At 49.9% G+C, this 11,898-nt stretch overlaps 1 protein-coding gene across 1 annotated transcript in view; it reads left to right on the top strand.

Moving 5' to 3' along the window:
* Window positions 1-1,982: 1,982 nt before the first annotated feature.
* Window positions 1,983-11,898, top strand: part of SDK1 (sidekick cell adhesion molecule 1) — a gene marked incomplete at its 5' end in the record, with an annotated part of 671,475 nt that continues 661,559 nt past the window's right edge. Inside the window, one exon of the mRNA XM_081035288.1 lies at window positions 1,983-2,226. Coding sequence (XP_080891414.1) covers window positions 1,983-2,226 — 244 coding nt within the window. The remainder of the gene's footprint in view (window positions 2,227-11,898) is intronic.

Genomic DNA, 11,898 nt, shown 5'->3' with positions numbered 1-11,898 from the left:
AGCAGAGGTACTAAGAGGTGAAGCCACTTCGCCTCTTTTAGCCTCAGTTTCCCCATCTGTACCAGTACACAGGGGGTGGTGGGGAAGGGTACCACGATGGTACTGCACAGGGCTGGCCCACGTAAGTTCTCAACATAGGTACAGCTCCCACGGCCGCCAGGCTCTCTTATAACCCTGCAAGTTACTAGAGGCCCAGAGCTGTTGTCACGGACGTAAAAGTAGACACCCCACCCCCTCTCTCATTCACGTGTCCTCAGGACACCATGGTCCAAAGGGGTCTGCTGTGCTGGTCCAGTCAGGGCACTCTAGTGCCGGAGCCTTCAAATGTGCTGGGAGAACATGCCACCTCTGGGTTCCATCTAATTTTTGTGGCCCTCTTGTGTGGTGTGGAAGAGGGAAGGGAGCAGGGGGAGGCCCTGGGGTCTGGTCTGGTCAAAATTCCACCTCCTGCGTTTGGCTGCTGTCTTTGGGCCTCAGTTTCCCCATCTTTCACATGGTCATTGTTAAGACTTAGACAAGGATGGGTAGCGCACAGTAGGTGCTCTGCATGCGGGAGCTAGTTCCCGCCCACGAACCGCGGGCCGCAGGGACTGGCCCTCCACTCTCAGCCGGGACGTCTTGTCTGGGGCAACACGCAGAATAACAGCAAAGCTGCCCCCGGTGCGTCCCGGGGCGCCGGCCGGAGCGAGGCGCGCGCCTGTCTCGCTGCCATCACCACTTAGGTGATCTCACTCAATCATCACGGGCCCCCAGGCTGCTCCCGGCCAACTGCCAACAGCATCAGACTGTGTGTCACCTTCCAGGCCTCCTCCCACAAAAATGCTGGCCTTCCAGCCTGCAGAGCGCTTAGTTCACCCCATAAACTCGGCTAATGCTTTCCACATGCTGCCGAGCTGTCCCCCCCCCGCCCCCCCCCGTCGAGGGCTCTGAGGCTCCGCACCAGGAGACCCTTCCCCTGGGGTCCTTCCTCCTAGGAGACCCTTCCTCTCGGGGACCCTCCCCGAGGTCCGCCCACCCCACGGCGGGGGGCGGCCAGCTGTGCTGTCCGCAGGCCGCGCGTGACCTTGGACGCCCCCGCAGGGCCGGCGTCCACTCCTTTCAACGGGCGGCGGGGCTGCACCCAGTGGAGCCTTTGTTGCTAGGAATTGAAAACCCGATCGGGCGTGTGTCTAGTGTGCCATCACGATAACTGGGCGCGTAACCAGCCGAACGCAGCCTGCGGCTGGGAGCGGGGCGGCACCCGGGGCCCCGGGGAGGACGACTGCCGGGCCGGGAGGGGCGCGCCCACCTGTCCCGGCCCGCGACCCAGAGGCCCAGCCCGGCCCTCCGCCGCACGTGCAGCAGCCCACTCGAGCGCCCACACCTCCCCCGCGCGCGAGGCCGACACAGTCCTCGCTCTGTCCGCGCCACCCCCGCCTCAGAAACCCCGGGTCGCTGCCGAGACGGCGCCGGCCTGCACTGCCCTCCGCGCGTCCCTAGGGGGCGCAGGCGGCGCGGGAAGCCGCGGAGCCGAGCCTGCAGCCGGCGCGAAATTCCAGGCGGGCGGGCGCGGCGAGTTTGAAAACTGGCGAGGGTGAGGGGGCGGGACTCGAGCGCGCGAACCACCGCCCCTCGGCCAATCAGCGGCGGCGGCGGGCGCGGGTGGGCGGGGCGTGCGGCCGGGCTCTGAATGAGGCGCGGCGGCAGGCGAGCGTCGGCTCGGGCGGGCGCACTTTCTCCTCAGCGCCGGGCGGGGGCGGCGGCGGCTCCTCCACGACCGCGGTCCCTTTGCGAGACGCTGCGCGGTCCGGGCGCTCCGATTGCGGAGGCGCTGGGGGCGGCGTGACAGGAACCCTCCCGCTGACAACTTCTCCCCGCCGCGCCCCGCAGCGTCCCGGCCGGGCCCCAGCACCTGGCCGCCCCGCGGGCGCTCGGCCGGGGCCACCGCCCGCCGGTCCCGCTCACGGGGCCCGAGGCCGGGGCCGGGGCGGCGGCCCCTCAGCATGGCCCGGGGCGCGCGGCGGGCGGCCGGCGGCGGCGCGAAGGGCCCGGGGCGGCCGCGGGGGTCCCTGCCCGGCCCCGAGCAGCGGCGGCGGCCCCGCGGAGCCGGCGCGGCGCCCGCGATCCCCGGCGACGACGCGGGAGAGCCCGGCGGGCGGCCGGCGACAAAGTTGAGCGCGGGCCGGCGGCGCGGGTGGTGGGCGCTCGTGGCGCTGCAGCTGCACTTGCTCCGGGCGCTGGCGCAAGGTAGGCGGGGGGGGGACCGGGCGGCGGGGCGGGCGGGGGGCGCGGGGCTGGGAGGGAGGCGCGGGGCTGGGCGGGCGGCGGGCGCGGGGCGGGCGCGGGGCTGGGAGGGAGGCGCGGGGCGGGCGGCGGGGCGGGCGGGGCCGGGCGGCGGGCGCGGGGCGGGCGGGGGGCTGCGCGGGGCTGCGCGGGGCGGGCGGGGGGCGCGAGGCTGGGAGGGAGGCGCGGGGCCGGGCGGCGGGGCGGGCGGTGGGCGCGGGGCTGGGAGGCGCGGGGCTGGGCGGGCGGCGGGCGCGGGGCGGGCGCGGGGCTGGGCGGGGGGCGCGGGGCTGGGAGGGGCGGGCGGGGCTGCGCGGGCGGCGGGCGCGGGGCCGGGAGGCGCGGGGCGGGCGCGGGGCCGGGCGGGGGCGTCCCGCGCCGTGGGCACCGCGCGCCCCTCGGACGCGCCTGCGAGCGGCTCCGGGCGGGAAGCGCGGCGCCCCCGTCGGACTGGCGGAGGCGAGGGCGCCGACGTGCGGCTCCCGGGCGCGGGGCAAAAGTTTCGGGCGCAGCCTCCCGGGGCTGCGGCGCCGGGGCCCGAGGCCGGCGGGCGTCCGAGCAGGTGAAGGCCGCCCGCTCACGCCCCGCGACCGCTGCGGAAGGACGGGCTCTGGCTGGTGGCCGCGCTCCAGCCCCGCAGTCCGGGCTCCTTCGCCCGCGCGGCACGCGCCCCTCGCTGCGGAGCGCCCCGTGCCCCGAAGTGTGCGGGCCGGGAAAGAACACGGGGGACGCGGCCACGCGAGGGCGGGCACCGGGCTGCGCGCGCCCGGGAGGCCCCGGGGCCCGTCACCCGCGCTGCTCGCAGCTGTGCCCAGCGTCCCGCGGGGGTGACTGGGCAGCAGCGCCGGGGCGTGAGCGAGCGAGCGGACCCGCGAGGTCTGCACTCGGGGCCGTCGGCCCGCAGGCTAGCGGCCGCGTCCCGGCCTTTCCTCGACGGTGGCCTGTGCCGTGGAGCGTGGTCCGCCCCCAGCTCGCGTGCCTGCCGCTGCCGTGGCGCGCTCCGTGAAGACACACGGCTGTGGTCCTGCTCCACTTGACTCCTCCGTCACGTGGAAAATTCTCATTTCATTCTTGTGCGCCTCTTTTTGCTTAGTGACTCTCCTTGGTAGAAAAGCATTTCTTAAGTCATCTCGTCAAGTGGGATCTGTGCCTTGCCAGAAAAGCCAGGTTCAAACAAAGAAATCTAAATCACTTAGCCATGACCTTTAAAGTAGAAACGGTGCTCATTGTTAAGTTTCCCTTCTTCAGAAAACAATGGCTTGCACGTTGCAGGTGAGCCGTGTACAGTAATACTTTTGAAAATTGGTGCACAAGTTCAAATGGTGAGAACGAAATCTGGCTTTGTTTCGAAGTATATTACACAGATTGCAAGTTTTTAATCAGTTGCACTTTGAAGGCTGTGTAACATGTTGCATTTTTACAGCTATAATGTTAATGAAAATATATTAATTTTTCAAAAAAGTACTAAGGTGGTAGTTAAATTCTATTAGGGAGAAATATTGTATTCCTTGCCACCAGTAAAAACATTGGTACCTGTTTTACATTTATATGGTTTATAAAGTGTACAGATCTTTTAGTGTAAAATTTCAAATAGGGTGTCAGAACTCTTAAATTCATTGACAGGTTTCTGTTCTCTGTGCTCTGTGAAATGTGTAATATATCCATCATTTTTTATATCATATTGAAAATTCATATTACAGGAGAGATGTCACTATTTGACAAAAGCTCATGTATCTTGAAAATGAAAATTCTGATGCTGCCTAGAGATTTCTGATGGGTTGATGAGTTGGTCCTATGCAAGGGAATGTATTCTCTTGAATCTTATCAGATAAAATGTAACATTCTAAATGGAACACTTATCACTGAGTTGGAACTAGTGAAGCAATTCTTAATTTCTCTTTAACTGTTTTTTTTTCCTAATGGTATTTCATGTGGTTAGGCTTGGTCATATCTTGGGAGAAAAATAAGTGCAATATTGACCAATAAAAGTTACATAGTTACAGAGCCTGAGTTACATATAGTTACATACTCTTAAATTAGTAGCAGAGTATGTAATTGATTTTTATGTGAAACACCCAGTTCAGATCTTCCAAATGTAACAGTTCCTGGGGTTTCCTCTTTCTACATGATAATGAGAATTTCTGAGTGATATACTCAGCTTATTAGGGTGTGTGTTGTGTGTGTGTGTGTGTGACTTTTCTAGATTCCTAACGATCCAAGTCTTTAATTCTGAAAGGCAGGTGGCAATACATGCTTTCTTTGTGAGGTTCACCAAGGAGCCAGACTTGAGTGTATTAGAAGGATGCCTTCTGAGGTGAAGGATGACAGGGTCATAAGTATCATATGTGTGGAGTCTGCGGTGCCTTAGCTTTACTGCTGGACCTTTGACAGGCTTATTGATTCTGGTAATGTTCAGTATAGGCTCATGTTAAGTCTGTATTCATCAGGCCAAGAGAGGTAGGAATGCTCTCAGTTACTGCTTTGGGGTTGTTCACAGTTCTCAGTTTCTCCTTCAGAGTTATTTCCAGTCCTTAGACCTATGATTCTCCAACTTTGGTGTATATCAGAATCACTTGGGGAAATTGGTAAACCTGTAGAGGGCCAGCTCCTTTTCTTCAGTGAGCCACTGTCATGCAGGGTGTCATGCGGGGTCTCCTAAGAATGCAGGATGCGGCTATGCCAAAAAGGAACACCCACGGAGCCATGGATAGGGGAGTCATACCACTATCGTCTCACTGGAGGCTGGATTCACACGACGTGCGACCTGCTGTCTGCTTTTCTGCCAACCGACCGACTCCCACTTGCTAACTGCAAGCCGCTCTTGCTAGCTCAGCCACCATCTTCCTGCTAGCCCCCATTTCCTGCTAGCGTAGCCACAGCTGTCATATTAGTGGCCAATGGCTCACTGGTTACAGCTGACGGCCAACTAGCCACAGCTGATGGCCATCCAATCACAGTTGATGGCCATTTACTACCTGAGCCAGCACCTTTCTATGTGAGGCCGAGAGCATGGAAACTGCACTCCTGGCTCTGTCCCCACCACCACATTTGCCTTCCAGGTGATTCTGGCACACAACAGGGTTTGAGAACCGTGAACTTACATTGCCTTATGTTTTTCCTCATTCCTGTCACTTGCTTATTTCCTGGAACCTTTCCAACCCTGTGTTTCTTGAACTGGGTCACTTGGTCATTGAAATCACTGGGGAGCTTACAATACTGAGGCCTGGATCTCATTTCCAGAATTTGTTTTAATTGACTTGAAGTTTGACCTGGGCATCAGGAGATTTAAAAACTCCCCAGGTGGTTCCAATGTTCAGTCAAGTTTGAGAACCATTGCTCTAACCCTTTTAAACGAGATCACATGACTTGAGTTCTGTTTTAACCTTGCCACTGGCCTTGTGGTTCTGTGATACACCTCACCCCAATTCCAGGAACCTTTGTGGACTTTGAACCTATTTTCACTTAAACCTGTTTCATGTTCATGATCTCAAACGTTTAAATTTCTCCCAGACTTAATCAGCTTTTTAGTCACTCTTCTGTTTATTCCTCCTGACACTGTTGAGCTCCGGCTAGTCTGGAGTGTTGTCAGAATCACCAGTCAGATTGAAAAATACAGTCATCTGGGCTCCTCCTCCCACCTGGAGGGTCTCTGGAGTGTGAATGTGTGCGTTTAAAGAAGCTCCACAGGTGATGTATCTGTGTTAGAGTTTTATCCTTGTGTCAGCCAGTCCCATGATCTCACCCGATTCTCTGTGATTCTTAGCCTGACTTCCTGTGGCCTGGACTCCTTCCTACTCGGACCCCTGCCTGCACCATCTTTCTCAGGCCAGGCCCCTGCCTTGGGTATGGTTTACGAATTAGGCTTCTCTGACACTGGTTTGCTAGAGAAAGCATAAAACAAAAAATCAAAGCAAAAAGTGTTAATCGGGTTCTCTGCAAATCTAGCTTGTTTTTGGGACCTGATGGCTTTCCATTACCCCAGAAGTGCTTTGTCCACCCCACCCCGTCTTCTTACCACTGGACCCCCTTCCCTTCAGAGCTTTGTAATTTGAGTGTCAGTGGAACTTGAGTTCCAGACTGCCTGCTTCCCTAGAGTCTTTGCAGACAATACTGCAGATAATAAGTGCTCAGGTACTCATTGATTAAATTTTATTAGACCAGTGCAGGTTTAACAGATGGCAACTGGCCACTTGGTTGGTACTGTCTTGCAAATCTAATAATAAGCAATTATCACCCTCTATGCAGTCTTATGTAGAGCCACCTGCAGCTAATATTCTTGTGCCAAGCACAAGAGCTTTATAGGTAGGCCCATTTACTCTTCACAGCCACCTTTGAGAGGTAGGTAGCATTTTGTACTCATTATACCTGTGGGGAAACTGAGGCACTGAGTTGTAACTAATTTGCCTAAGGTCCCAGGACTGGTAGTGATGGAGCCACAGTGGAAAGCAGCCTGCCAGATCCAGTCTGTGTTCATACCCACTGGCTGCAGTGTATCCCAAGCAGTCCCTGCTTTTATGTGAGGAGGGGAACTGTGTGACCAGCAGCAAAGGGAAGGTGGCGGCTGATGTTTTCTAAATACTCTGTCGAGTTACTTGACCTCGAGTTTCAGGTTAGCTTATTTATTGTTATTGTAAAAAAATAAAAATTACATTAGATAACTTGGAAAACAGACTAGAGGAATATGCATAACCCCCCCACATGCCCACCCCTCTCTCATAATAATATGACTGGTGCCATTTTGATGTTTTTCTTTCCAAAGAAAATTTTCCCCCATAATGTAACTGTTAAATTCCAACTGAAAATGGGTCGCGGCAGTTTGGTGACAGATTTAAACATCCTAGCGTGGACTACTAGGAGTGTACCACCCATTTCTTTGAGGAACACTTGGAAAATTCTTTTATCTGTACCCAAGTATGGGCATTTAAATCCTTTAAGTGAGAATAAAGAATTGGGATTTGTCAGGCACAGACCTTTTATTTGTAGTTTGCTTTAGTAGGCATTTTATCTAACCACAGTTGAGTTTAGCTGCATACTGGGATTATATCTACCCAGGAAGTTTCCTGTGCCCCAAATAGTGGAGTAAAACAAAGTCACTCTGATGAGCAAGTGGGTAATTATGTGGAATCAAAGAAGACCTCGTAGTTAAATTCTACCTACCAGTTGTCTTTAGGTTGTTTCCATCCTAAGAATCCTTGTGTTTTTGTTGTGAGACATGGATTTGGGACCTTTCTCAAGGTGTCCCTGAGATCAGAGACCAGTAATGTCAGCTGACAAAAACTAGAGAATGGAATAGTCACAGAGAGTGAAAACACAGAGACTGGATTTTGACTAGGTTGTGGCTTAAATTTAAGAAAAGCAGTAGTTGCAAAAGTAGAACCTTTTATATCCAAATCCATGAAAGTTGAGTAAAGCTGATGGTGGGGAATGAAAATTAGGTTGAAAGACGTAGTATAAAGAGGAGTTAAAGTAGATTTATCTTAAAAATAAAAAAGTGAAAGTGTTGATGTCAGTTCTATTATCTGGTTAAATACTGGTAAGAGGTGATACATTTCTATTTAATGTAACAGCATTTTAATGAGTGTAGTCTCTTTTCTAATTAATGTGACTTGAACACTTCTATAAGAATTTTTCTTAAACAAATTTCCCCTTAAATTTGTAAATCTCTTTTAATACTAAAGATTATAAATGTTTGTACCTTTGATCCCACGAGAGAATGTATTTTGTCATCTGGAACTGTGACTATGGCACATCCTGTCACCCTTTTGCAGTAGCACATAGAAATTAGTCTTAAGCTTTTCAATAAATCCTTGAAATGCAGAAGTTTGTCATAGTTTGACAGATAGCTACCTGCCAGTTATTGAACCTATACCTGAGACCTGCTCTGGAGAAATATTATTAGTCTTGTCATTTCATTGTATTAACACTTTCTCACTATCTCCAAATATGAAAATTAAAAATGGTGTTATGGATGCACTGCTTTAGGAAAACCTTGTTATTTAGACTTCTGTCATGCCAGCATTCGGGTGGTCTGACCTCCTGACAGGCAGCTCTAAAGCTGGGGACTCATTGTCTGAACCTGACCCCAGGCCCCCTGATCCCGGGTCTCCTGTGGATATTATGGGAAGGAGAATATTTTTTAAAGTTTTCCTAGAAATGCAGATGTGGTGAATGGAAATGGTGCTTGGCTAAGTGTCAGTAGACCTGGTTTTTATTACATTCTATAACTTGTATCTGAGCATATCTTTTAGCCTCTTTGAGTGTATTTTCTCACCTGTAAACATTGGGGGTTAGGTTAGATCTTCAAAATCATTCTTTGATTCTCCAATCTTCTGTATGTTGTCGTATCCTGTCTGTCCTTCACTAGTCCAGTGTCTCTCTCCCTCCCTCTCCCTCTCTCTCTCTCTCTCTCTCTCTCTCTCTCTCTCTCTCTCTCTCTCTGTGTGTGTGTGTGTGTGTATCAATATTTGTCTGTCTGTCTGTCTGTCTGTCTGTCTATCTATATCTTTCTGGGGATTCTATAATTCTATATGTCTTAGCTCTTAGAATGTAATTCTCTTCATTTTACTTTTCCCAGGGTAGTTACAATGTTAAGACAACTATGATACAATATAATGTTTCTCCTTAGGTGCTGTCATCTAACACATGATGTATTAACTCGAGCCTGAAAAGGGTTCATGCTAAAAAATTTAGGTTCCGTAAAATGAATTAGTGCCATAATTTATCAATGTAAGCCTGAAGTTTGGAGAAATAAATTTCCTTAAAATGTGAGATGCTTATTTATTTAAATGACTGGAAGAAAAAAGTGCAAGGCTAATTGAAATCTATTGGAGGTAAGTAATGCAGTGAGAAATTTAAGAAGATATGAAATAGTGATGGATTTGAGAATGTTTACTAGACAGTGACCATCAGTAACTATAGAGGTTAGTAGATGGTGTCTGTTGATGTTTACATTTAACCTAATGTTATGTTGGTTAATTGTCTTCATTAAGGACTTTTAGTAAATCAAAAGGCCCTCAAAATTAGCACAAGAATTATTTTTCACTTTAACAGGCTTAGCTGGCACTCTGTTGTTATACAGACAATGTCTAGTGAAGATAACAGCTATCAATTAAATAATCCGATTTCTTGACAACAGATTTGTCAGTCAACTAGATTTGTTAATTTACTGATCTTTGGAGATTAGCTTATTGAACATGGGCTAAGACAATAGTTTCTGCAGGGTTTTTGGCTTTGGGGTGTGTGTGTGTGTGTGTGTGTGTGTGTGTGTGTGTGTGTGTGTGTGTGTGTGAACTGACAAGGCTTTGGAGAACAGGCTGGACTTCTGGGCCTGTATTACTGCATAGGCAACATTAGCCCTCAGTGCAATGTTTTGTTGCCTTTTCTTCCTTTCTAGACATGATTCCTTATCATGAGAGGTTAGGAAGTTCTCAAATATGTAAGCTTGATTTTACAAAGATGAAACATCTTTCCGGAAAAATAAAATTATAGGGAGGTAGGTAATCAAAGAATGACTATCGCGACTCGAAGAGAAGTATGGCTCTTTGGGGCTTGCCAGTAGTTGCCTTTATTAAGAATAATTGGTGCTGGGAATTTTTAGCAACCCAAGCAGGCTAGTTTGGAAAAATTTGGATTTGAGGTAAGGAGGGATTTCAAAGCTTATATCACATAGGTATAAGGTATATTAGAGAGGTGGTAGTTTTATGGGTTCTTATCTTTAGTGTGATCTTTAACTTATTTTGAGGGTGTATTTATGGTTTTCTCATGAATGGTGGCCTGTTTTCAACGTGAAGGTCAGTTCTATCTTGCTTTCTCCCTAGGTGTTAGATGTGATGCGAAAAACACAGGATATTTTGATTTTTGTGGACAGGTTCTTGTATACTCTGGGTGTCGGTGTTGGCTTAATTCATGAACCACCAGATGGGAACAGAAAAAGTGTTTCCATAGGATGTAATTTGTAGTTTCCACAGCTAAATGTTTCCCTCCCAAGGTACTCTACTTTTCAGGATACTTCTACGTAATATATAAAATTCTTGACTATGAGCAAGGTGAGTTTATACTTCCTGACAATGTAAATCAAAACCAGGAAACAGAATAGTGGTAAAGTGTTACTAGAAAATGACATTTTATTTACATGAGTGCATGTATAAATTGTCCCCGAGGGAGTGGGTTTCCAAGGATGCAATTTACAGCTTACGTTATTGTATAGTCATGCTTTTACTTCTATTTTTTTTTATTCAGTATTTAGTTCTATGGTAAGCTGTGATGTTTGCAGAACATAGAGGAAAACATGGCTCTTACCCTGCAGCATTTTATGTAGCACCTTTTAAAGGAGGAGATACACGAGTTTACAAACTGAACATATTTATATATTCTCAGGCCAAAGGTATTTTTACTTTATATGGAGTTTGTTTTATTTTTGCCTTTGTAGGCATGTCCCCTTTTTCTAAATGTGTCCTCTTGGCTCTTCTAAGTTTTTCCCCCCCTTAGCTAAGACTCTTAATTGCAAGCTAGAAACTGTGAACCACATAAGAAGAAGGGATTTCATTGGAACATCCTGGGGTATCACAGTGCAACAAGAAGGATACCCTGAAACTTGGCCAATTTAGGATTCAGCTCCACCTCAGGAATAACTAGAGCCAAATGTTTGACATCTCTCAGGTCCTGTCCTCTTTGTCATCTCTCTCAGTTTTGCTTCTGTGTCTGTGTTGGTGTCATTCTAGACTCGCACTGAACATTGGCTTTCTCTCTGCGACTGAAACCCTGCTATCACCCGTCTTTGCATTCCTGTTGCTTCAGACCCTGAAGTAAAGAATGACTTAAAGCTTTGGTCCTGAGTCCAAAATTTGTGAATGGTCAGATTTGTATTTTAAAAGCATAACCTTGAGTTAGAAAAAAAATATATTGGTTGCATAATTGAAAATGGGTTGGGAGAACCCGGAATGAATGACGGGAGACAAGTTAGGCAGTTTCAGCAGTTGAGGGGAGGCATCTTGGACTAGGGTGGTGTAAACGTGCAGAGAGCTGGATGGAGTGCAGAGATTCAGGAGGAGACAAAAATGGGCAGGATTTGGTAATCGGTTGGATGTGGAGTGTGAACGAGACTATGTCAAGGTGTGGTGATGTCCATGGTTTTGACTTGCATGACTGGTTGGCTGGGCAGTTGTTCACTGAGGTTGGACCACCTCAATTTGGGCAGTATAATCATGATTTTGGTTTTGAATGTATTCAGGCAAGGTACTGTTGAGTCATCCAAACAGAACTGTTTACGAAGGTATCGGATATGAGTTTTGGAATCAGAGGAGAGGTCTGGGTTTTGATATAAATATTTGTGGAGAAAGTGTAGCATATATTATTTAAGAGGATAGTCTTGGCATAAACTAAACCTGACTCAGTCATTTGCCAGCTGTACTTCCCTGGGTCGGCTCCCTAACCTTGAAGCGTTATTTCTTAGCGTTGAATTGGGACAATAATTGCACCCACTTCCTGCAGCTATTGTGAGGATCAGTTAGTACGATGGCTGGTAAGGTTTGCAGCACCTGACCCGGTACACAGCACGCATCCAATGAGCGGTGGTATTTACACTTCTGGGGCAGGACGTGCCGTGGCCATCGTTTCTTTCCCATAATATAGGTATTA

This window comes from Rhinolophus hipposideros (assembly GCF_964194185.1).
Source record: "Rhinolophus hipposideros genome assembly, chromosome: 23".
Taxonomy (NCBI): domain Eukaryota; kingdom Metazoa; phylum Chordata; class Mammalia; order Chiroptera; family Rhinolophidae; genus Rhinolophus; species Rhinolophus hipposideros.
Note: the sequence above shows the minus strand (reverse complement) of the source record. Positions and strands in the feature narration are given on the sequence as shown.